The sequence below is a fragment of the Fusarium vanettenii genome (genome assembly GCF_000151355.1).
Source record: "Fusarium vanettenii 77-13-4 chromosome 9 genomic scaffold NECHAsca_6_chr9_2_0, whole genome shotgun sequence".
Lineage (NCBI taxonomy): Eukaryota > Fungi > Ascomycota > Sordariomycetes > Hypocreales > Nectriaceae > Fusarium > Fusarium vanettenii.
This window is the reverse complement of record NW_003315877.1, coordinates 512,969-536,608: the sequence shown is the minus strand read 5'-3', so window position 1 is coordinate 536,608 and position 23,640 is coordinate 512,969. Positions and strand designations below refer to the sequence as shown.

The window sequence follows — 23,640 nt, the reverse complement described above, 5'->3', positions numbered from 1 at the left end:
CTCCTGACGAACTGGTGACGCCGTAAGCAATTGGCGTTATCGAGGAAGCGCCATCGAGGCATTTTGAAGATTTGTCGAGGCGGAATCGAAGCGGTTGGAAATTGGTGGCTCAAAGAGCGGAGGACGAGTTTTTTGGACGAGTATAAGAAGTTGAGGATGAACGAGGGATGAGTGAATGCATCAGAAACAGCAAGCCTTACTCCATTACACAGCATCAGAGAAACCTTTGAAATCTCTTCAAAATGTTCAAGACTCTTGCCGCTTCGTTGGTCCTCCTAGCTGGCTCTGCCATGGCCATGACCCCCAACCCACAAACACAGAGCCTCAAGCCTCGCAGTGACTACTGCGGAACCGACCGTAAGCGCTTCTTAAAAATCCACGAAAACAAATCCTAACGTGTCCTGCAGAGTACAATATTGACTGGTATTGCGTCAACTCCGACACGTCCTGCTGTGTCGGCAGCGTCCAAGGCGTCTGCATGCCCACAGGCTACTCATGCTGCGACACTGGCTTCTACTGCGAACCTGATGAGCAGTGCTACCTTGTTGGAAATGTGCAGTACTGCATCAAGGACGGAAACAAAGCCGAGGCGACGCGTACCGCTGAGTCGCACTCTGTTGGTGAGACCGAGGCCAGCAAGAGCAAGAGCAAGGATAGCAGTGACGACAATGACGATGACGAGGACAATTCTGCTGTGACTTCCACGAGCAATAGGATCTTGCTTCTCTTGCCTCTCTTGGGCGCCATAGCTGCTTGGCTGTGAGGGATTCACTTATAATGAGGCGTTTGGAGTTGAGGGTTTCGTGAGAATAATGAGGAGTCGTGAGCCGGGAAATAGTCATTAATTGATTACTATAGTCTGTATATATATATGTCAGCAATCTTCTCTGAGGTCAAATACCAACAAGCATACCTACTTCTGTGCCAGACACCGTCTATCTTCTTCCTTTGCTTGTGCTCCCTCTCCCCTTGGCTGCCTCCTTATCCGCCTTGGCCTGATCAATAAAATCCTTCATAATCTGGTGAAGATCGGGATTCTTTCTAGCGAGCAGGAGGACATCATCTGTCGTCACGGTTGTACGACCTGCGTGGTTGCTAAACGTCTCCAAGTCGGTGGCCACATTTTCTAACGCCCGGCCTCGTCAGCATGTAGCTCGTATGGATTACAAAGAGAAGACGCACCTATCTGGGCCCAGACGAGCTCTGTGAGGGCGCCAATAAATTGCGGCGTGGCATTGCGGTTGCGGATGAGTGACTGCTCATCGACAATCTGACCGACGGCGTACCACAGCGCGGCCTTGAGGCGCTGGAGAGTTGGTTAGCTGGTGTTTTGCAAATCAACTGACGTGCGATAATACCTCGCGATCCTCATCGCCTGTTGTGTCAGCCATTTTTGTGTTGGTGACGTTTAATGTGAAATGGTGAAGTAATACTGAAAATGATGGAGCGTGTCTTGACGCGTCGCGGGGTACAGAAGGTGCTTGTGAAACTGCCTGCGAATAAAGAGGCGGGGTGTTTGCTCGGTTGCACAACAGCGAAATAAAGCCACATTCACAGGAGAAAATATTCGTGGATGATTGGGATGCTTTCAATTCTTTTAAGAACGGACTAGAAATCAGAGGTACTATAGCATTGATACCATCTTGTGTTGTGATGGTAATCCATCCAACAGGGCCTTGAGCAACATCGATAACCAAGCGTAGACCCAGGCTGTCAATGCAGAAGTATAACCATGTTGGATGACACATACCATTCGTCTAATATATGCAGGGCAATAGTTGAACTATGCGCAAATACTATTTCAGTTTGAAATTTGGAAAGGGCCCTTGGCTTTGTCACAATATACGGTCCATTCAAATGTACTTTGCCAAATATCGGTACTGTTCCGTTATGCCATCCACACAACACTTCAACCACCACCGTTCAAGCTCAATCCAAGTGCCACAATTCTCGCAAGTCCACAATCCCCTGTAAATCGTTACCCTTTATGTAAATCTTAAAAAGTCTGCTTGTGAAAGTCCCCGAACTCGTTCGTCATCACATTGATCAGCGCTGGAGTCAATTGACATCATCAGCTCCATCAAGGACCCAAAGACCCTAATGGCGATCAACAGGTGATGGCCTGCGAGTTAAAGCATATTTTCAACATTTTCCCAACGCATATTCGGAGGTGTAAACTCTATAAGAAAAGGTCCGACTTGGCGATAAAAGATGGCCGCTTGTCAGAAAACAGGAACAAAAAGATAGGTGAGATGCTTCAGCATGGCTTCAGAATCTCGCAATTCATCCAAGCCACAGTTAAGCCCATCACCCCACCCACAAAGATGGCTGTGTTTCACCACCATCCAATAGGCTACTCCTAAAATCCAACCCCACACTTCCTGACGCCATGGCTTAATGCACCAGCCACATAAACCTCGTCATCCTTTGAACCAAAGCTCCTCTCTCGCCACTCACAGCCATCAAAGCAACAGGAACAGCCATTCAATCAGATGCTTTCGGGTTTTCGGCCCAGAACGGCGCCTACGTAATGCTACTTCAAGTCCCTGTAAATAAACTTGCGTTCGTCCGCTTAAACCATTGCCGTTTGATCTCACCCATCCTTTACTTAACCAACATCACCAACTCACACACACAGTCGCGATAACTTCACCAACCATGGGCGCAGGATCAGGCGTCACTCTCAAGTTCCTTCAGTGGTTCATCCGCGGAGTCCAGTTTGCCTGCGCTGCCCTTATCCTCGCCATCTACTCGTACTTTCTCGCCGCTCTCCACAATCACAAGCTCTCCATCAGCGACACGGTCCGCGCCGTCGAGGGAATCTCGGGTATTGCCGTGCTCTACACCCTCGCTGGTCTTCTTCTCCTCTGCTGTCTCGCAGGACGTACCCTATCTTCTTTCATTGCTATTATTCTCGATGTCGCATTTATCGGCGCATTCATCTACGTTGCCGTCGCCAACAAGAATGGAGCTAGTAGCTGTGATGGCTATCTAGACACTCCATTCGGCAAAGGTAAAGCTAGCCAGACAGCAAAGGGAAGTGATGGCTTCACTGCTCTTCCCAGCTATCGTGTTGCTTGCAGACTTCAATCTGCTTGCCTGGCCGTTTCCATCATCGCAATGTATGTATCCCATCTCACCTCGTCGAATTTCATTATCTGACATCAGCACAGCTTCTTCTTCGTCTTCTCCATCCTCATGGAGGTAGCCCTCGCCCGCCACCATAACAAGGAGAAGCGCTTCGGTCCCAGCCCCGCCAACAATTACACCTCTGGCTACGGCAAGCGACCCGGCTTCTTTGCCCGTCTGTTCCGTCGCAAGACGGCTGCCGTTAACCAAGACAACGAGCTTCCTGAGCACACCCACCCAGACCAGCTCGACGACAACGCCCGCCAGAGCCACGGAACCGAGCGTACCGCTGTCAACAGCTACCCCGACAACACGTACAGCAAGTACGACAGCAACGGGTACAGCTACCCCGATGCCAACCACAGCCGTCAGGACGGGTACGGCCAGATCCACTATCCAGAACCCGAGTACGGTGTCACGCAGCCAGCACCTCACAACAACCAGAACAACGCGAATTACCGATATGACGACGGTGTCTACGATCGTGCGTAAGAAATTGGGAATGTATGGACGAGAACAAAGGATCAACAGAGAATGAGATACCCGGAATGTTACTCCCGGCTAAAGCAACCGGTCGCTTACGAACATTTCATATTCAACACAGATAGATGATAGGACCTAATGAGCTAATAATGCATAATATTGTACGGTTCTTTACATTTCTAATGCCCCATTGACTTGGAATTCGTCCCTCACGTAAACGGATTAAAGTCAGCCCTGGCTTGTTATTCCAGAAGGTCCCAAATCAGATACTAGAGATGACGAAACACAGAGTCTAGTAGCATGGCAACCGGCTCAACAAGGTTCCACAACGGCATTGCGTTGCCCGATCATGACCTTTGACAAAACCTTGATATAAAGTTATAACAAGGTGCTTACAGTTGCGGTTACTCTAAACCTAGATTTGGCCAGAGTCGGTGACGAGTATCTGTTAGCGGACATCCAACTGGGAAGGTGATCAAGATGCGATAGTAACACAGATTGAGATTTATAATAGCAATAGAAATACATCCATCTTGTATTGCATGGTTAAACCTCCCCGAATATTTACATCACGTTAACTGAGTTGTGATAGTAAACCCCTGAGTTAAGCCCATCGGGAGGACACGCCATTGCGGTCCTATATTGGTTTGCTATGGGTCTTAGGTCATTTAGTAGGAGAATACACCTAGTAATTTAAGTCGCTATCTTATGCTATGTTATTAGTAATAGTAACTTGCTATTGCTAGAATAGAGAGTAGATTAGCTATTTTTATTATTCTCGATAAGATAAGGTTTATTAAGGCAAAGTATTAAGTATAAGAGTATCTATAGAGCTTATTTAATATTAACTCCTATATTAAAAGGCATTAGGTATAATAGCTTAACTATATAAGGCCCTAATACTAATCATATATCTAAGGATAACTAAGATATTTAATTTCTACTTAGATAAATACTAAGATATACTTAACTTAAATTATTAGCTATAGCCGCTATATATATAAATATAAGCTATCTAAATTATATATATAAGAAAAACTAATATCGCTATATATATTATACTAGCCTAGGGCGCTAAAGCTCGCTTATTTTACTATTTAAAATAACCTAGATAGCTTTCTATTGCTTTCCTTAATTAATATAAGAAGGTAATAACCGTAGATTAATATAAGATAATTATAGATTAATATAAAGCTATTTAGAGATATATATTAACTAAGATAAATAAACCTAACCTCCCCGGGCTATTAAATAATACCCTCTCACTATTTAATAATATTAATAATATTAATAATACCGAGATCTCTTTAGATAATATTATAGGTATAAGGAGGTATATAAGGATATACCTATTCGCTACTAAGGATTATTTAGATAATACTAAGTATATAGAGGAAGAGTTTCTTATAAAGCTTTTAATTAAAGATAATATTAATATAAATTAAGAGAGATTATTTAGGATATTTATTTTCTTTAATAAGTAAAATAAAAAAGTATCTCGCTTAAGAGATTATAATAATCTTATTATATAAGGTATTTATTAAATTACTAACTTATAGCTTATGAGAATATACTTTAAGTAGGTACTTAAGGCCCTAGAGTTAATCTTTAAGGACTTATTCTATATACTAAAGGCTATATTCTTTAACCTCTATAAGTAGCTTTAAAATAATATTATTATTAGTAATAATTAAGAGATATATCTAAAATAGAAATTATTAATTATCCTTTAGATCTTTATCTTTAGCGCTATATAAAGGAATATAGCTAAGATCTTCTCTATTAATTAAAATATAATCTTAAGGGTATTTTATAAGATTATTAAGCCGCTACTCTATTTATATAACTACTTTATAATATAGCTAATAATAAAAGAGCTCTCTCTTAATATAGAATTAAATAGGGATTCTATATAGTTTAATAATACTATAGGGGTAATAAATAAGACTTATATATATACCTTTATTACCTTTAAGTAATAAGGAAAATAATAATTAAGGAAAAATTAAGTCTCTTAAAATATATTAGCTATAATTAACCTTAAAGGTTAATTTATATATATACTTATAGGTATAGAAAGCTCTATTTATAACTCTATATTACTTTAGATTACCTTTATATAGGTAAACCTATAAAAGCTTATATTTCCTTATAGCTACTTTTATCTCGCCGATATTAAATTTCCCTTAAGATATAATATCTTAATATTATTTATAGGATATATATATTACTTAAAAGACTTCTAAGACCGAGAAATATTATTAAACTATAAGGAAGAGGTATTTAATTATAGGTATACTAAGTTATAATAAGTAATTAAGTAGACCTTTAATATATAAAAAAAGAAATTTATAATCCTATATAGCTACCCTCCTAAGTATAATCTTAATAATTAGTAGCTTATTATATATACTATAGCGGCTATATATAACTTTATTTTAAATAAGGAGAGAGAATTTATTAAGGAGAAGAGATTACTTAAGGAAATATTAATAAAAAAAGAGAGAGATATTATAAAGGCGGCTAGAGCTTATATTAACTTTATTATACCTTTCTAAGCTAATAGGTATATATAAGAGTATATTATAGCATAGATATAGACTTAGTATAGCTTTAAGGAATAGATTAGAGGGTAATAAGAGCATAAGGCTATTAGTAATAAAGTTAATTAAGCTAGAAAATAAAAAAGAAGGAATTATAACTATAAATATAAGGGTAATAAGAGTAGTAGTAATAAAAAAAAAAGCCCTTTATTAAGGGCTATAATAAAGATATTAAGGCTAATATAGAGGTATTAAAAAATACCTTAATTTATATATAAAAAATAACTTTTAGGCTAATCTAATTATATAAATTAATATTAATACTATAGATTATTATAAGCCTACTTATAAGGCTTAGCTATAAGCCTAATCTTCCTTATAATTTAAGCTTCTTTTATAATAATTAAACCTAATATATTCTATATTATAATATTACCTAGATCTTCCTAGAATTAATAAATTACCTAGATTATTAATAATAACTCTTTCTCCTTTATAACCTCCTTATAATTAATAATAGCCTTCTCTATATCTTATAAGCCGACTAAGTAGGTATAAAAAACTATATTATAAGTCCTCTAGGTCTCCTAATATATTAAAATCTCTTTTATCTCCCCCTAAGGTATATTATTATAATCTTTATTATATTTCCTTTTCCTTTAATAATTAATAAAAGGGTTATTTAATAATATATTACTTATAGGATAAAAAGTAAAGTAATTCTAAGCATATTAGTAAATCTAGGGAGGCAATAAAGCTATTAACCGGCGATTAAGTAAGTTTCTAGCTTTATAAGAGTAATCCTATAATATAGAGAGAGACTACTAATTATCTTATATATCTTATAATAAGGAGAGGAAAATATAATTATCTCTCAGTATTACTCGCTCCTTAGCTTTAACTTTATCCGCTACCTTTTCCTCTATTATATTATAAGCCGCCGCTACCTCCTTTATCTCTACTTCTATTACCCTAATCTATATTACTTAGCCGTGGGTTCTCTCTTACTAATAGGTATAGTCTCTAAGTAGGTAAATCTACTTCTTAGTAGGCTTATTATCTAAGAAGATCTTATTATATTCCTCGAAGTTAATATTATTAGAGATAAGTAGACTCTCTATAGCGATTTTATTCCTTAAAGGACTATACCTCTTAAAGTAGAGATTCTTATTATCCTTATTTATTAATAATAGACTAAACTTATATTTATAGTAAGATCTAAAGTAATATTTTATATCCTTAAAGGCCTATTAGAAGCTCTTAATTTATATAATTTTTATTATTATTATCTTTAGGGCCTATTAGGCCTCTAATTACCTCCTTTAAAAGCTAGGAATAAATATCTTAAAGAATAACTTATAGGTAAACCCCTTCTTTACTTTTAGCTTTCCCTAATAATAAGCTTTTAATAATCTCTTAAGGAAATATATCTCTTATTCCTTAGATTAATATTAACTTATTAGATTCTTTAATTTCCTCTTATTATCTTTATATTAATAATCCCCTTACTCTTTAGATCCCTTGCCTATAATTAATATAGACCTTAATAGCTAGCTAGATAGCGCTATTAATATTTTAGCTAGTAATTCTATGCGTATTATTAAATTTCATAATAAGAGCTAAGAATATAGAGATATCTTAGAAATTCTAGCGTCTTAATAGCCTTATTTTAATTATTAAAAGGCGATATTATTATAGCTCGAGTATTAATATTATAATAACTTTAATAGCTACGGGGGAAGGTAATAAGGGAAAGAGTAGTATTAAGCTTAACGGGGTTTTAATATATAACGGTAGGTATACTAATTTTATATGATATAATATCCCGAGCTAAAATCCCTAATAGACTAATAGATGATTGGTATTAGGACCTAAAACTATATATATTTGACTAGGTTACCTTAATCTACCCTCTGGGTATGCTATGAGGTTAAATTACTTTTTAAAACCCCTGAGTTGACAAGTTGTATTAGACATCAACACATCGCCAATCAAAGACAGTTTACTTGTTCTTGGATTCGCTGTATTCGTAGTTATGCTCGCTGTTCGCAAGCAAAACATCTGCCTAGCAACTAACAGCTACATAACTTCTCATTCAATAACCATGCTCACCATCCCTCAACATGCTCCAACTCACTCATCCCATCATCAGCTCCGGGATCTGGCCAGCTCAAATCCAGCTTTTCAAGCTCCCTCGAGAAAAAATCTTGCTCCTCCCTCATCGCAGCTCTGATATCCGGTGCAATCTTATCTGGGTACCGTCGAATATTGAGCCAGTGCGTCAAACTCCTAAGAGCCTGCTCCAGCGGCAGCGCCGCATCCACCTCAGCATCGACGTCACTACCGGCGAGCCATTCGTCCCGGAGCTCCGGTCTGCAGTGTAGGTAGACCGCTGTGATGACCCTCATGTTGCTCTGTCGCCACTTACGGCCGCAGTATGGGACCTGGTTCTTGAAGAGCTTGAGCGTGTAGAGGCGCAGATCCGGTTGTGGCACCTTGAGCGACTTGCGGAGAATCGTCGACGACTTATACTGCACGAGAAGCAAGTTTCGGTGTGCTTTGTTCTTGCAGATCTTCTGCATCACTCTCAGGTAGTTGATGAGAGAGAAAAAGTTGCGGCGGGAAAAGTCTGTAATAGGTTCCATAGGGAGAGCGTTGAGGGGATATCCCAATTCGTCAACCTCGGGCCTCGTGAAAGACTGGTCATCACTCCTCACATCACCGTCCTCTTCCTGGGTTTGTTGCGAGGGTGGTGACCGCCGTCTCTTGATCGGCGGGGGTGCTGCGTCGTCTTCACTCTCTTCTAGATCGTCTTCGTCTTGTTCCATCTCTGCAGCTGCTTTGTCTCTCGACTTCGATAGTAAATTGCAAAAGTGGAAGAAGCTTCTTCAATAGTTAGCAAACCAATCTAGTACTCAACAAAAGCCCTGCTCACCTGTTTTCACCTCGGTCCATCTTGCTGTCGACGACTTGCTGTACGTCCTGATGAGCGAACAGCTTAAGAACGAGAGGGACGTAATTAGAGTCGAGAAGTAGTTGTGTCATGTACTCAAACTTGAGCACATCTAATACGACATTAGCAGTGAACACACACATCACCAAGATAAACTTACGAGACACCCGTAGCCACTTTAGTAGGAGGATGAGAATTCCAGTCATGGCTTTAGAGGTAATCTCTCGTGTCCTTGCAGCGTCGACTTCTTCCAGGGACAGCTCTGGAGTTGGGACCCTAGGCGCATTCTGTCCTGGCAATTCTTGTTGTTGCTGTTGTTGCTGCTGCTGCTGCTGCCTGTTGCCTGCAGGACCTCCGTTCATGCCAGGATTGTTGCCCCTACCCATTCCCGGCGGTCCTTGTTGTGGTTGTTGCGCGACGACCGCAGTCACATTAAGTAGAATCGGCCGCAGAAGCACAATCACCAAAGATTGGAGGTGAGGCAAAGCATCGCGCTAGAAACTGTCAGCATGCTCAAAGTCGTCCATCTTGCCGAGATACTCACATAAAACCTCTCCACAGCAAGAAGTCGTTGTTTATCCTTTTCAGTCAAGGCTTCCGGCCGAGGACCGTAGTCTATCTCATGTTCAGCTGCTGCTGGACGATTCGCCTTCTCTTCCGCTTTCGTTTCCGCCCTGACTTCTTTCAATATTTCCTGCTCTTCCAGCGACAGCTCGTTTAGGTCGAGATCTTCAATGTCGTCGTTGTCATCATCATCGCCACTATCGTATCCACGCTCAAACTTGAGGAATCGCTCGCGCTCTTCCCATAACTGACGGGTTGCCCGGGTCATCCTCACTCGCGTAGAGAACAGCTCTCCGGCCTCGAGGATGGACGCGGGAATATCGCTGCCCTCCCATTTCCGGCCAACCAGAGCGTGTTGGAGACCGGCAGGGCCCTTTCCGCCGGCACTGTTACTGGTGGCATCCAAAGGCGGGTACATGAATGGGAAGTTCTGGTTCGTTTGGTAATTCTGCTTCTTGCCGCCTTTCCCACCGACACCTGGCGAGGGAGGTGGTGAGGGTGCTGGAGTTGCGATATGGACCGGTTGATCCAGGATCGAGGTTCCTCCGCTCTGAACTTGTGGTGGTGCAGGTATAATGCCATTAGCACCATTATTCCTAGATACTTGGTTGGACAGTGGGGGTAATAAAGAGGTGTTATCTGCTTCCAGCGGGATGGCTGGCTGAGGAGGCACATAGGCCGGGTATTTAGAGGTGATCTCTTGGCGGAAGACGTGATAGTCTAGGGGCGAAGCAGTGATGGTGTCTTTACCAGCTGCCTTGTCGCCCATCTCATTGGTAGCCTCCTTGATGGCCTTGAGCTCCTTGGACCCGCCGAATACAAGAAGGATAGACTTCCAGAAGAGGAGAAATATCTACAATATGTAAGTAAGGAGTCTGATTTTGCAACAAGAACACATACATGAGTTTGGGGCATCGTGTTATGTTCGTCCCAACGCAGTTTCGATGTTGCTGTAAACATGTAATCAACCAACGAGGGCTTGAGTTCCACTAGCAGATGTTAGTTGTGGCACCATATACATGAATAGTAAACTCACATAGCTTTCCATGGGTGGAGGACATGTCCTCTGGATCACTCAGAGTCTCTTGTATGGCAATATACATGATAGTCATGAGGTTCATCAACTCATCCTGGGCTTCTTGAACATTATTATGTGACCCCAGGGGTTCTCCGGACCTAAAATTGCCAATCAGCTTGGAGCATAGTAACCAAGAAACTGGTATAGTCACCAATGCACTTCAAAGCTATTTCTGAGGGCTTCCCATATGACAGGCAAGCCCTCCAACGACGTCAAACACTCAACCCCAGCCTTGATGGCCTGGAGCTGGGATTTACTCGCGACAGACCGACTATCACCAGGTGTCGCATTCGACATGGCAGTATCGTTCCAACGCCCCAGGACAAGATACACCAGCTTCCCGATGGAAGCGTTCCGCAGCGCGGCATCGTTAGACTGCACGCCTGCGATGGCGGCCTGGATGAAGCGCGCACGTGTGTCGTTGTCGGCGTCGTCCCACTCGTCCTGGGCGCGGAACTCGTGCTGCCAATGCCACTTAAACGCTCGCTGGGCTGCACTCAGTCGTACCCACTGTGGTAGTTGATAATTGAACCACTCGTCGATCTCCTCGGCGTGCGGGCCCAGGTCGGTGTACTCAAAGTCGTAGGCGACGGGCTCGGAACGGTTGAACTCGGCGACGATATGGCGTAGTTGCTGTAGAGAGAGCGAGTCGGTCGGATTCGGGGGGCCGTTAGCCGGAGGAGGAGCCATGGGGGCCGCGGGGGGAGCTCCTTGCAAGGCGTTGCGCTGGAGAGGAGGTCTCGACAGCGGCGGCGCGGGGACGGGTGGAAGCTCGTGTTGCCCAGTCTCTCCGGCCATATCTGTAACCTCTCCCGTATCGGCGACATCTTCGGTGGGCGTGAGGGACTGGGCCCCGTCTTGAGCGGCCCTCGAGGGCCAGAGGTTGCTCATGGTGTATGTTTGGACGTTGGATCTCGAGGCTGGTTCGAAACGATTGCCCCACCAAGATTGTTCTCTATTCGGCTCTGGCTCTCAAGCCATCGTCACGGTACAGGGGTCGTTCTGGTCGTCGGCGAGTCTAGGGCTATTACAAGATGGATACTGTTTCCAAAGGCGAAGATGCTCGGTGTGGTAGTGGATGTGGACGTGGCAGGCTGGGGGATCCAATGCAAGCAGCTCACTTCAGCCTTGGGGATTTGGAGTTGCGCCGGCGGAGTTAATTGGTGGCCTGGGCGCCTAGAAATACAGGGTCCACCTCCACCTCCCACCACAGACTGCACAGTTGATCTGGACCATGGTTGGCTTGTGCGACCAAGCCTCATTTTGTAGCTTGAAGTCTCAAATCTTTTTTAAACGACGGCCGAGGAATTGATCAGTGCTAGGCTTGGGTATAGTAGAATACGATGGAATCACTCAGAGCCTGCAGAGTCGTCATCAGAGCCTCCTCCCTCTCCGTTGCCCGCTTGCTTCTGTTCCCTAGCCTTGGCTCTCTTTCTCAGCTTCTTTAGTCGGTTCAACCTCTTCTTCTTGTCTTTGATATGTTCCTCCTTCTCCGTCAGCCTCTGTGTCTCGGCCGCCTTCTTTTCTTCCTTGGCTTTTGATCTCTTCCTTAGTGATATCCGTTGCTTCTTGCCTGGCCGTCTTTTACTCTTGCTCGCCTCGTCTTCTGTCTTCTCACCAGGCTTGGCCTTTCTCGTCACCGTGATGGCTGTAACTTTCCAAGGCAGTTCCAGCCCCCAGGCCTTATCGTGCGATCTTTCGAGTACCTGGTCCCCGCTCAAGGCTGCGTATGCGTATTGTTGCTTCAGTTGTGTGGGCACATTCGTTACCACGTAGTAGGACAGTGGTCGACCATGGACGAATTCGCCTTCGCCTGTAGGTTCAACATCTTCCTCCAGGATAACCTTTTGCGCGGCAGGGGCGCTACTGAAGAGACGAAACGCAAATTCCTCCTCGGCATCCTCCCCTGTCCCATCAAGAGAACCAGAGCCCCCTGCTTCTTTGTCACCTGACCCTTTGGGTCCTGCGAGATGAGAATCCCCCATAATGAGATCGTCGGCAGGCTGGGCGAAGCTGATGTCCAGCCCCAGCGACTTTGCGATCTGCGTATTCAGCCTCGCCCGCAGCTCAGCGTCCTGGATACCATCATCACTCTCACTCCCATTATCTGATCCGTTCAGATCCTCCCTTCGAACCCTAATAGGAAATTAGGAACTGAATTTCAAGTCTCCCGTAATGGAGGAAGAATGAAACCGTTACATACCTCTTTGCTTCTGGAAGGTCAAACATGGTTGTCGTCTCACAACCCCCCTTTCCCCTCAAACTATTGATGGAAAAGATGGAACGGGCTGAAGATGCTAGCGGGCTTACCAATATACGCTACCGTCCACGTCGCATTCAACAGACCAGAGCTGAAGAAGAAAAAAAAAAGAAAAAAAAATGGTCCCGTCGCCGGCGGTCCGCGGATCTTGAGCACGCGCGGCGTCGATGACGATGGGGACAAATCAGACTTGGCGAGAATGAAGCAAAAAGAACTGGGTCTCTCTTCGTTCTCGTTTTTGCACAGACGAAGAAATGAAGGGGGACAAGGGGTGACGAGAAAAGGTATGGCCACGACAACGCGAAAAGCAGCTGAAATCTCCAGTTTATCCGCTTTTCAGTGCGACGACGTCAAGACGAGACAATGGGCGATGCAACCCAAGAATTTCCTTTTGCTTATCTTATCGCGCCTGGCGCTGAGTTGCCTGCCACAAGTCAGCACGGCCCGAAGCGGACAAAAAGAGCCAGTCAGTTTAGAAGCTTGATATTGGGCATCTTTTTTGCACTCTTTCTATTACACCACATCTAGCTGTGACAAGCCAAAAACAACTTGAGATGAAGCTCAAATTTTACTCCAGCGCATCATTCCTTCTCTAATATTTAGCCTCACACAGCGTATCATCGAAGCTATACCACATCTACGGCGAGCTCCGTATTGCTTCGATTCCGGTCTTTTCTTTCCACCACTCGCACGACCCGCTAACAAGACCTCATTCTCCTCCTCGGCCAATCATCTCCCTCATCCGTCCTCTCCCACAACGACCATCACGACACCATCCCACGGCGGGCCACCCCCTGGTTAGAGCCTCGACTTGGGACCGAGCTGCCGGGTGACGCTATTCACGGATTTGGTAAATAGCTCGCGACTACCTACGGCTACAAGCTCGTGCGTGCTCCCACTGCCGCTCCAAGCAGCTCGGATGGCCCAAGCCCCCGGGACCGACGGGGGAACCGACTGTCCATGACCCTCGGTGGCGCCCGCTCGTGATGGTGGTGACCGCCATGATGCGACGACACCAAGCAAGCTGCGACCTCGCCAGGCATAAAGCAGCTGGCATCCCCGAGACTATCTGGGATGGATGGACCCTTTACCACCCCTTTGGTACTGAAGACTCCACCTACTTCCGGGGGAGCCACGCAACATCAGACTCGATCCAGATATGGCTTGGCCCTCGGCCCATCTTCACGATGTGCTGCCATGGCTTTGTTGGTCGCGATCGGTCGTCTCATCGTAATTTCCAGCCCGTGTCTCATTTCCTGGCGGGTACCTCTACCGCCTCAGGCGAGTACTTCAACTCTCTAACCCCCAGACTCGAGTGTGCCTTGGAATACACCTTCACACCAACGATGTTTTCCATTTGACACGGTGGACAACAAGAGCCCAGTCTCAACCGGTTGGAGCCCAACTCGACTATTGAATAACCACAACCAACGCCCAAGCAGCTCATGCTCACTCCCCACACATGGACGACCACCGATTACCGATCACACATCTTGATATAAATCATTCATTAAAGATTGTCAACTTCTGCGAATTACTTCATCAATACATAGGGGAACTTGTTCTCAGCAGCCATCGTCTGATGCACGCGGCGCTTGACAAAACACAACAAAAACGTCCATCTCAGAAAGCATCTAATCAGAACCGACGAAACTTCGCAAGCTCATCATACCAAGCAAGAAAGAACAAAACGCCTCTTCTTTTCGCCTGGTCCATCCATCCGTCGTCCATCCTTTGGTCTCAGCCATGCAACAGTGTCTCGAATAATCGCATTCCCGAATCTTTGCTGGAAAAAGACAGCAAAAGACGCCGAGTTGTCGAATCTTGATCGTTCCGTTCCAAGTCATGGACCTCTAGTCGTCGACCATCTTGATGCATCGAAAACTCTTCACCCAGCCGATCCTTCAGTGCCGTCTCCGATTATCCCGTCATTTGAATGAGGAGCCGTCCATCATGCCAACCAACTGTTTACCACCAGCTCGTCGTCCTCCCGTCCATCCATCCGTCTACTTCCAGGTGTCCCGGAATTCTCAAAATCAGTGCAAGCCGCCCAATTCAGTTCAGTTTCCCAACACCGGCCGTCATAAAATAAAGTAAAAACTCCAAAAAGGTATTGTACAAGCTCACTGACATATGAACCAAGCGCTCGACAAAGCCAGTGGTGTTCATTTCTCATCGTCATGCCAACATCTTTTGTTGGCAGCTTTTGTATATCGTCAAATGCGAGCTTCGCCACTCGAGAGGACGAGCGCCTCAGGTCTAACTGGGGTTCCAGGAGTACTGGTTCATGGCATCAAATGAGCCTCGCTGCCCACCGTTGTAGACCGATGGAGGTTGCGATTGGCTCGACTCTGTCTTGACTGGCGAAGCGCCGGCCGTGTTGTTTTTGTACTGGTCTTGGGGGAATGGGTACGGACGCGCTTCATTGCTGGCGTACGCGATGCTGTTGCTGTGCTCTCCCGCTGCCGTCGTCCAAGTGTTCGAGGGTGGGTAGTAGTCCCTCGCCGGGACCGATGGCGGCGCAGACGACTCAGCGTTGTAGCCCGGTTGCGCCACATCGCTAGGGCTTGTGTGGACAGGTGCGTATGACCCGTATCGGTACTCAGGGGAGGCATCGTTGTTCGCTATCGAGCCCGCGCTGCGTATGGATGGGTGACTCATATGACGGGGACTCTTAAGTGGTCGCGGATTGTCGACATAGCGAGGAATGTTCATTGCGTGCTCGTGACCGCCGAGCGGCGCCGTGTGAATCGACAGTTGCGGAGGAGCTGTCGTTGACTGCATGTAGGTGTATTGAGACCGAACCGGTGGGTGCTCCGAGTCCGTGGCCACCATGGAGAGCGGCACGGATGGCTCCATCGACGTTTGGATAGGCAGCCCTTGTGGTTCGGCAGTAAAGTTGGTGGTCCCTGTAAGGGGTCCCATTGTCGCCGGTGGATAACTCTCAGGACCAGAGGACGGAACCTGTCCCATTGGCACCTGAGTCGGCGACGTCCAAGTTGGGTACGAACTACGGCTTGTCAGTACAGCTCTAATTCAGGTCTCCCCCTAGTGACTCGGGGCCGACTGTCGCGTCCGGCGTCCAGTTCCCCATAATCTGACTAGACGGATCGTAGATGGGTCGACTCACTTGGATCGTATGGGCCCTAGCTGGGTGCCGGGCATTTTAGGCGCGCTAAAGGTAAACGCGGTTCGCGGTAGCTGTGTGTCGATGCCTCTGGCCTTTTCCTGGTGCTTCGCACTCAACGGTCCTGCAACAACGCCCAGCCCAGTTTCCACAAGGGCTTGTCCACGGGATCCTGCGCTTGATCCCAGAAGAGGGATCTCCTTGCGGGCCTGAAAGTTGCGAGGGCTTCGGCCTCGCACCACGATAGGCGCAGTCGTGGACTCCGTCAATACAGCCTTGGTGCCGTTGGCCAAGGTTCCAACCACCTTCAAGTGCAATACGAAATGCTGCTGAAGTTCCTTTCGTCGACCGTTGTTTGCTGTCGCGCTTGATTCTCTGTCAGCATCTTCACGTCGCTTGTATACGATAAAACTTACATTCTAAACTGCAGTCGACGCCAGCCGATGGGGTACACGGCAAACTCCCCTTCCGCTTCTGTTCCATCTTCCTGGAAGGGAATCAGAGGGAGGGATTGGGGTTCTTGGTCAGGACTCTGGTTGGTCTCGGGCGAGTTTGGTGGAGGTGTCTTCCAAGGGATAACAATCAACCGGACGGGGTTGCCATCGACAGACTCGATGGCCGAGATGGTGACCTCGGTGCTGTTTACTGCCACAGTTTCTCCCGCCTCGGTGATGACAGAGAGCTGACCACGCGGAGTTACAAGGGAGCCGCTGATCTGGAAGAGATTTCTCCGGTAGCAGGTCAGTTCCGGCTGTCGAAGCGAGCCGTCGGCTGTGCTTGTGGGCATTTCCGAAAGGAAAAACATGCCGTGAAGCTGAGCAGACAATTCGAGCTGCTGCACACGGCCTTGCTGGTCGACGATGGTGTTCTTGTCCTGGGTCCTCTTAAAGGCCAAGAGCTTGTGCTCGTGGCTGGCGCTCATCTTGGAGTTGTCGTCGCGGAGATCCTGGACGATCTCCTGATACGCGGGTGGCTCCGTCTCGGAAAAGGACCTCTTGAGATTGGGGTAGCCGTGATGAGAGACGATTTCCGGATGCGCTGACCTCTCATACGCCTCTTGGTCGTCCGGAGGGTATCGACTGTAGGAGTACGAAGGCTGGTCCATCTCCGTGTGGTTGCTGCTGGTTCGTCCAGAGAGCGGCGAGGAAGTTGACGGCATGGAATCGGGGACCCGACCCGGGATGTGCACTGAACCACCATAACTTGACCACATGCCCGAATGCCCAGGGTGGCCTCTCAGATCTGCCATAGTGGCCGGATATGCTGCTGCGGTTGTCATGGGAGCATAACCTGATCAACTCGCCGCCTCCTCAACCAGACCAGAATGCCTGGGCTAAACCCGTCGCTAGTAAGGCGGCCCAGAGAGCATAAAAGTTGAGACAGGCAAGCTGGTTGTCGGCAGAGAAGAAAGGGCACGCAGTTTGTTCTTGGCACAGAACAGAGTGCGATGGCGATGGGAGCGTGCGTGCGTGCGGTGTTGGAGGCGATGAAAGGGACGGGATCCAAGACACAGGGGAGTGAAGTCAAGGTTGCAGGTGCAAGTGTACTTGTATATGGGAGTGGATGGCGACCAGAGGAACGGCAGATGGTGGAGGGGAGTGTTTGGTAAAATGCCCGGCACTGTCTCCGGGGTGGAGACCGAGTTGGACGGGGGGAAGTTTCGAGGTCCAGGCACAGGGACTTGGGTCAGCACTCTCGACCACGGCCTCGCATCAAGCAAGCCCGGAGAGGGTTCTCAGTAGAGAAACTCAGAAGGGCCGGGCATGAGCGTCTGTGGGTTGGGGAGGCCACTCCAGCGCACGCGGCCGTTCTTGGAAGGAGGATGGATGGGGAGTGGAGGGGCGGATCTGGGAGAAACAATCACAGCCTGTTACGGTGGTCGAAGCAGATACCCTGCAAATACTCGGCAATGCTGGGGGACGAGGTCTCTTAAGAGACGGTGATATCCCACGGGATGTGATGGTATGGCGACGGCGGCGATGAGGGTGATAGAGCAAGCAGGTAACGCGCAGTGGGCAACGCAGTTAGTTAGTTGTTCAAGGATGAGCTTCGTCGGGCGCCCATCATGGGAGACGGCAGGTCTGATAAGGTGGATGCGTTGATGGAGCGTAATGGAGCTTAGACGAAGCTATGCCCCGGAGGTAGTCTAGCAGCAAGAGGGTCCAAGGGAACCGCAAAGTGCCGGGTACAGGCAGGCAGGTTAGCAGACCTAGAGGCAGACATGGAGACAGGCCTGCTCTGCTGCTAGGAGGCAAGGACCGACGAGCCCGGTGGCTCGCTCGCTCTGGGGGCCAGGGCCTTTGACGCGAGGTGAGAGAGAGAGACGACATCCCAGACACGCCCCAGTCCACCACAGTCCCTTCCCTCATCCCCTCGTCAGCGTCTACCGAGGGGTTCGAGAACACCCCTGCCCGTTGAGTCGAGCATCGAGACTCTTTGCAAGAGGCGGCCATGTACTGTTGACAAGCGGCAACGCTAAAGTCTGGATGAGAACATGCCATGTGTAACCCAGGGCCCGTGTACTGGCTACCCCGTCCATGGCGGTTGGGATTAGATGGAGAGAGGCCGACGAGCAATGGGTCGAGTGGGGACACGGGGGCCATCTCTGAGGGCCGGAAGCCCCTCCTCCCTGAGGCAAGGCGCCCCATTCATGACCAATCCCGGACCCTGATGCCTGACCGGGGATGTTGATTTTGAAAGAAGAATCCTCCGAGCTCGAGTAAAGGCTGTTGGCCCGCAAATTTCTAGAAGACCGTTGGACAGAGTCGCCAATGGGGCAGCGCGAAAGAGCAGGGAGGCGAGGAAACAGAGCAAAATTCGGACTCGAAGAGTTTTGCTGTCGACAAGGGGTCTCGTCTCCTCTCGGCCATTGCTTCCCCCTATGTCCGCATCGTGATCTGCTGTCTTTTCTCAGAGCGAATGAATGCCTGAAGGCATTAACACGGGGCTATATCAGACAACGGGCCCTGCACCCCATGGTCCATGGTTGACTCTGGGTAGCGTGCAATGCTAGACGATGCGCAAACAACGTTGGATCGAGACCCGGTCACAAACCGGAGCAGGTATTTGCCTTGCAACGATCCGTTTTGGGATCGACTCGGGAGATGAGAAACTGGAGCACCTTCTCGGTCTGGCGAAGAGATGGCTTAGCTTATGCTTACCCGAAGCCTTTTGGATGCGGCATTGGTGGGCGCCGGCTGACGGAGAAGAGGTGGAGACGACGGCGCGGCCCCGTCATCAGCATAGCGCTGCAGTATGGCATCAACCATCCGCAGCAGTGGCAGCAGGGACGGGCGCGCTACGCTGGTAGGTGCGTGCTGTCCTGTGGCATTGGTAGCCCAGCAGCACCTCCAGTACTGTATCGGAGGCACTGCAGCCATGACAGCAGCAGCAGCCCGGAGAACCAGCACGAACCATAGGCCATCCCAGGGCCATCCTGGGCCTTCTGTAGGGCCGTCCCATGCCATCCAATCTGTTTGGAAGCTTGTCCGCACCATCATCTGCGCGAGACGACCTCCCAGCCTGGGCATGCTCGTGCCGCATTGTGGAATTGAATTTGGCCGATGATGCGGAGAAGCTGGTTCCGGGTCGCAGCCTCGTGTTTGATGGAGATTCAGGACCACGGCACTGGCATATGGCGTATAGACCACAGTATCCGTTTGCTCATGGGCGAATAGACAAACAGAAGACGAGACTGCGGTTGGGCCGGGAGCTCGCTGCTGGGCCATGTGGCTTTGGCTCGGACCAGCACCACAATTTCTGGGTTTTCGAATCCTTGCCTGTGAACAATGATGCTAATCATGACGATGAGCGCGGCTTACGGCGAGCTCTCGGCGGGTGGACAGACGAAACAGGCGCCTTTCGTCACGACTCAGTAATTGCCGTCATAGTGCTCAAGCTCGCTGCGGCTCATGATGAATACACGCGAGGGGGAATAGCCCTTGGAACGAACGGGCGCCCTTTTGGAGATGGCTTCACCTCGCGCCGTTGCATCGATGTCTCGCGTTGTCGTTGGTTGGTTCGTGGGTGGAGAAGAATGCCAGGGCCGGCCAGGGCCAGCCCCCCCAAAGAAAAAAAGTGAGACAAGGGCACGAGGGGAAGGAGCTTTGGAAGGAGGTTCAAGTGGAGTCGTGACCTTTGTTGGAGGAGGCAAGGAGACGTGCGAGGGGAAACCACGACCAGGTCAGAGCCAGTCGCAAGCAAGCATGCAAGCATGCACTAAGACAGAATGAGCAAGAAGCGAACCAGGGAAAGGCAGGAGCGGCCGGGGCCGTGCCCCCTTCCCAACGGCCGCCCCCCTCAACGGTCGTCCCCCCACAGTGTCTCAGTACGGTGTGCCTAGCGCTTCCAGCACCGTCCAAAACAGCCCACTTCCCAAGTTCGTCCTCGCGCCGCTCGGTCAAGGTCCAGGCTCTCTGCCCCAACAGGGCCTTGTCTTGTTCTGCGTCCGCCTCCTCCAGGTTTCGCATGCATGCAGGCATGGTGAGGAAACCTAATCGGTCGCGGGTATGGCATCCGCATCGCGTGTTTTTGTCGTCAGCGTGCCTCCAGGGGGCGGCTGCGATAGCTCCAAGCTCCATTTCAGCGACTTCAGGACACCAGGGCAGATCCAAGTCGCCAGGGCCTCAAGCGCGCCAGCCTACCTTAGGCGAAGCGAAGTCTCAAAGTCCATCATCCACCAAGGTTTGGCCGATGGCGCGAAAGGGCGAAACGCTCGCCTTGCTCGAGCAGGCCTCCTTTCATCCCGACCAGGACTCTCCGTCAAGACCAAACAAAGGACACCAAACCTGAAATGACCAATTCAGACAAGTCCAAACATTTTTTACCTAGGATACAAGACCACCAACCATGCCACTGCGCCAGAAGGGAAAATGAGGCCCTGCTATCTACCGGGGCACGACTCGAACAACAACTCGTCGACGAGAGAGAGCAGGCAAGGGTGTGCATTCCTCCATCGCGACAAGACAAGCAAGCACACACTTTGCGCACGTCCACACACCCGCATCGTCTTCATATCCAGGTCGAGTAGCACAGACTGAAGGAAACTCACGGCCACCGCAGATGCTTACTACGAACAAGCGACGAGGACGCAGATTCTCGCGCGCAGGTCATCACCCTCACATGCCGGCGGCGGTTCTCGATTGCGGGGATGGGTGACCGGCTCTAATCCTCATTCGCCGCTCAAGGTGTACGGCAAATGAATTCGCACCTCTTCACCCGCGATCATGGTTGCGGGTGTCCTTGGTTGAGACTTGCACATCGCCCGCAAACACGGCTGCCAAGCCCGCGCCCTGGAACCATAACCCAAAATCACAAGCCCCCCAAACCCAGACAAGGGATTGACTTTCACCGGTGGGCAGTCCCTCCTGACACAGGCGCCCAGACGCCACTCCGACGGTAGTTCCTCGTCCCTATCTCGTCCCGCCGTCTATCCCTCGATGTAACCATCCCAGGTGGCCACGGCGATTTTTCTGAGATCTGGCAGTCCAGTGCGTCCGCCTGGCTTCGCAGCAGCAGCATTGAAATGGGATGCAGATGGCTTGCGTGCCCATTGATGCCGCTTGCCGTCTCACGGGCCACCCAGGGTCTTCTCCCAGGATTCCCCTTCGGGATGTGCCTGGACGCTCCACAATTGGCCATTGTGACGGACTCCCGTTTTGGCCGGTTTGGGGTCATGGTTGACAGCTTTAAGAGCGTATTCCAGGACAAGGGCTGGTCGCATTGATTATTCGGGGCCTGATGCGGACGAACTACCGCTCCATGTGCCCTCGAGTCGAGGTCGAAGCAAGCTTGCAATTTCAACGCCCAAGCACCGTGCTCTGCACCGACCGATGACGAATGATAATGATGGATGGGCGCGGTGCAAACACTGCGCGGTGCGCGGGAGCGTCGCGGGATCCGCGACAAAGGGGCCGAGATTTGAGCGACTATTGTGACTTGTGGACTCTGGCCGAGATTATGTTTCGCACATCCATGGTCTTAGAACGCCGGCTTAAGATATATCAGCAAGCTTTTATGGGCACTACCACTGACGGCCGGTCCATGTCATTGGCTGCTGCGGAGGGTCGCTAAAACGGCGCTGCAGGTGTGCATATGCGTGAGGTGAGAGGTGTGCTGCTTTGAGCGCATCCATGTTCACACGCACGCCAGAAGCTGCACCAGGCCGGCCGTCCGCAGCTTGTGCGGCCACGCCAGAGTTCAGAGCCGCACTAGATGGGATGGCTATCTTTGTCCACCTAAGGCAACGCGGTACGACATGGAGAGAGAAGGGAGGAAAGGTTGTTTGGAATGTTTCACAGCTGCGACCAACGATCAATAGGTGCCGTCGGGGTGGACGGGAGGCTACGATGATGACTGGCTCCCCAACCGCAGCGTAACCGCAGACGTTGCAACGCGCCAGCAGATCGCGGCAGTTGAACGCCCACAGCCCACAGTGCCAGTGCCATGAGCCAGAGAGCGGAGTCGAGGCACTGGCTCCCTTGCAAGCCCGTCCAAGCAGGTAAGCCCAAGCCTTGCTGCTGCTGGCATTGGGTTTTAGTGCTTCTGGCTCCGTGGCTGCCGACGAGTCCCGCCCCTTGTTCCCTCAAGCACGCAAGCCCACTTTTGTCCGGGGTGAGGGACGAGAAGACTCCAACTGGCTTGGCTTGGGCCCGCCTCTCCGGCCGGTAGACCCTTTTCGGACGACGATCATCGCCCAGCAACCCTGACTGGGAGGCGCTTGACTCGCTTTGGGCAGTGGACTAATATTATCGACTTGGCTGTTATTCAACGCGAACGCCGATCGAAGGGGGTTGAACCCGGCTCTTGTTAATGATGAGTTATGCCTGGATGAGGAATCAAAGGCATCTCGGGGTCCCCTTTCCACATGCAGCAGGCAATCGACGCACATCGGCCGACTAATTACCTTTCCCCTGAGATTGCGAGATGATGCAGATTGATGCGCATAACGTTATTTAACTCTGAGAGATGAGTATGTGGCTGGGTTGCTCATGGATATTCAGTCAGAGTTCAGCCTTGCCGAGGGAGATGGATGGAGTGTTTGGTTTCTCTCTTGTTGGTGGTCGATCGATCCCCTGCCAATTCCCGAAGGCCTCAACCACCACCTGGCTACCTTAGCAAGTCTCAGGTAACTCGAGACAAGCGCTACTTGGTTACAACCCGCGTTGGTGGCTCTACGACATGGGACGATTTTCCGCCTCTATGTTTGGAACTAGCCAAATAAGCAACTTAGACTTTGGGACAAGCGCACCTCTGACGACACAACGGCTCAGTCTCTGGATTCTGCCCAGTGTCGGACGAACCAGGGCTCGGCAGAGGAAGAAGAAACAACAACATGAGCAGGCAAGAAACAACAATGATGACAACCAAACATCCGAGTTGAAACGAAACGTTGGAGTTGTTTGTTTCCCCAGCCACCAATCGCGGCGTTTGTTGGGCCAAGCTAGCAAGCCCTTGAAGGCACACTTAGCCTGGGGTTGCGGAGTCTCCAACGGCACCAAGAGT

The 23,640-nt window shown here is 49.1% G+C and overlaps 6 protein-coding genes across 6 annotated transcripts; 2 read left to right on the top strand and 4 right to left on the bottom strand.

Annotated features, from left to right (window-relative positions):
* Positions 1-242: 242 nt before the first annotated feature.
* On the top strand, positions 243-763 carry NECHADRAFT_84699 (uncharacterized protein; the record flags this gene model as incomplete). The annotated part of the gene is made up of 2 exons (XM_003050346.1): positions 243-357; positions 408-763. 2 exons carry the CDS (start codon positions 243-245, stop codon positions 761-763), a joined length of 471 nt encoding a protein of 156 aa, XP_003050392.1.
* A 172-nt stretch (positions 764-935) lies between these two features.
* NECHADRAFT_84698 (uncharacterized protein) lies at positions 936-1,391 on the bottom strand (the record flags this gene model as incomplete). Its single annotated transcript, XM_003049973.1, has 3 exons — positions 936-1,138; positions 1,183-1,306; positions 1,347-1,391. 3 exons carry the CDS (start codon positions 1,389-1,391, stop codon positions 936-938), a joined length of 372 nt encoding a protein of 123 aa, XP_003050019.1.
* A 1,193-nt stretch (positions 1,392-2,584) lies between these two features.
* Positions 2,585-4,160, top strand: NECHADRAFT_105281 (uncharacterized protein). Its single transcript, XM_003050345.1, has 2 exons — positions 2,585-3,122; positions 3,174-4,160. Exons 1-2 carry the CDS (start codon positions 2,659-2,661, stop codon positions 3,619-3,621), a joined length of 912 nt encoding a protein of 303 aa, XP_003050391.1. The 5' UTR covers positions 2,585-2,658; the 3' UTR covers positions 3,622-4,160.
* Positions 4,161-8,169: 4,009 nt separating this feature from the next.
* Positions 8,170-11,641, bottom strand: NECHADRAFT_63485 (uncharacterized protein; the record flags this gene model as incomplete). The annotated part of the gene is made up of 7 exons (XM_003049972.1): positions 8,170-9,038; positions 9,091-9,220; positions 9,269-9,602; positions 9,653-10,504; positions 10,573-10,661; positions 10,709-10,865; positions 10,910-11,641. 7 exons carry the CDS (start codon positions 11,639-11,641, stop codon positions 8,264-8,266), a joined length of 3,069 nt encoding a protein of 1,022 aa, XP_003050018.1. The 3' UTR covers positions 8,170-8,263.
* Positions 11,642-12,099: 458 nt separating this feature from the next.
* Positions 12,100-12,979, bottom strand: NECHADRAFT_84695 (uncharacterized protein; the record flags this gene model as incomplete). The annotated part of the gene is made up of 2 exons (XM_003049971.1): positions 12,100-12,886; positions 12,954-12,979. The coding sequence occupies 2 exons, from the start codon at positions 12,977-12,979 to the stop codon at positions 12,100-12,102; spliced, it is 813 nt and encodes a 270-aa protein (XP_003050017.1).
* Positions 12,980-15,269: 2,290 nt separating this feature from the next.
* NECHADRAFT_84694 (uncharacterized protein) lies at positions 15,270-17,386 on the bottom strand (the record flags this gene model as incomplete). Its single annotated transcript, XM_003049970.1, has 3 exons — positions 15,270-16,020; positions 16,141-16,512; positions 16,554-17,386. 3 exons carry the CDS (start codon positions 17,384-17,386, stop codon positions 15,270-15,272), a joined length of 1,956 nt encoding a protein of 651 aa, XP_003050016.1.
* Between the last annotated feature and the right edge of the window lie 6,254 nt (positions 17,387-23,640).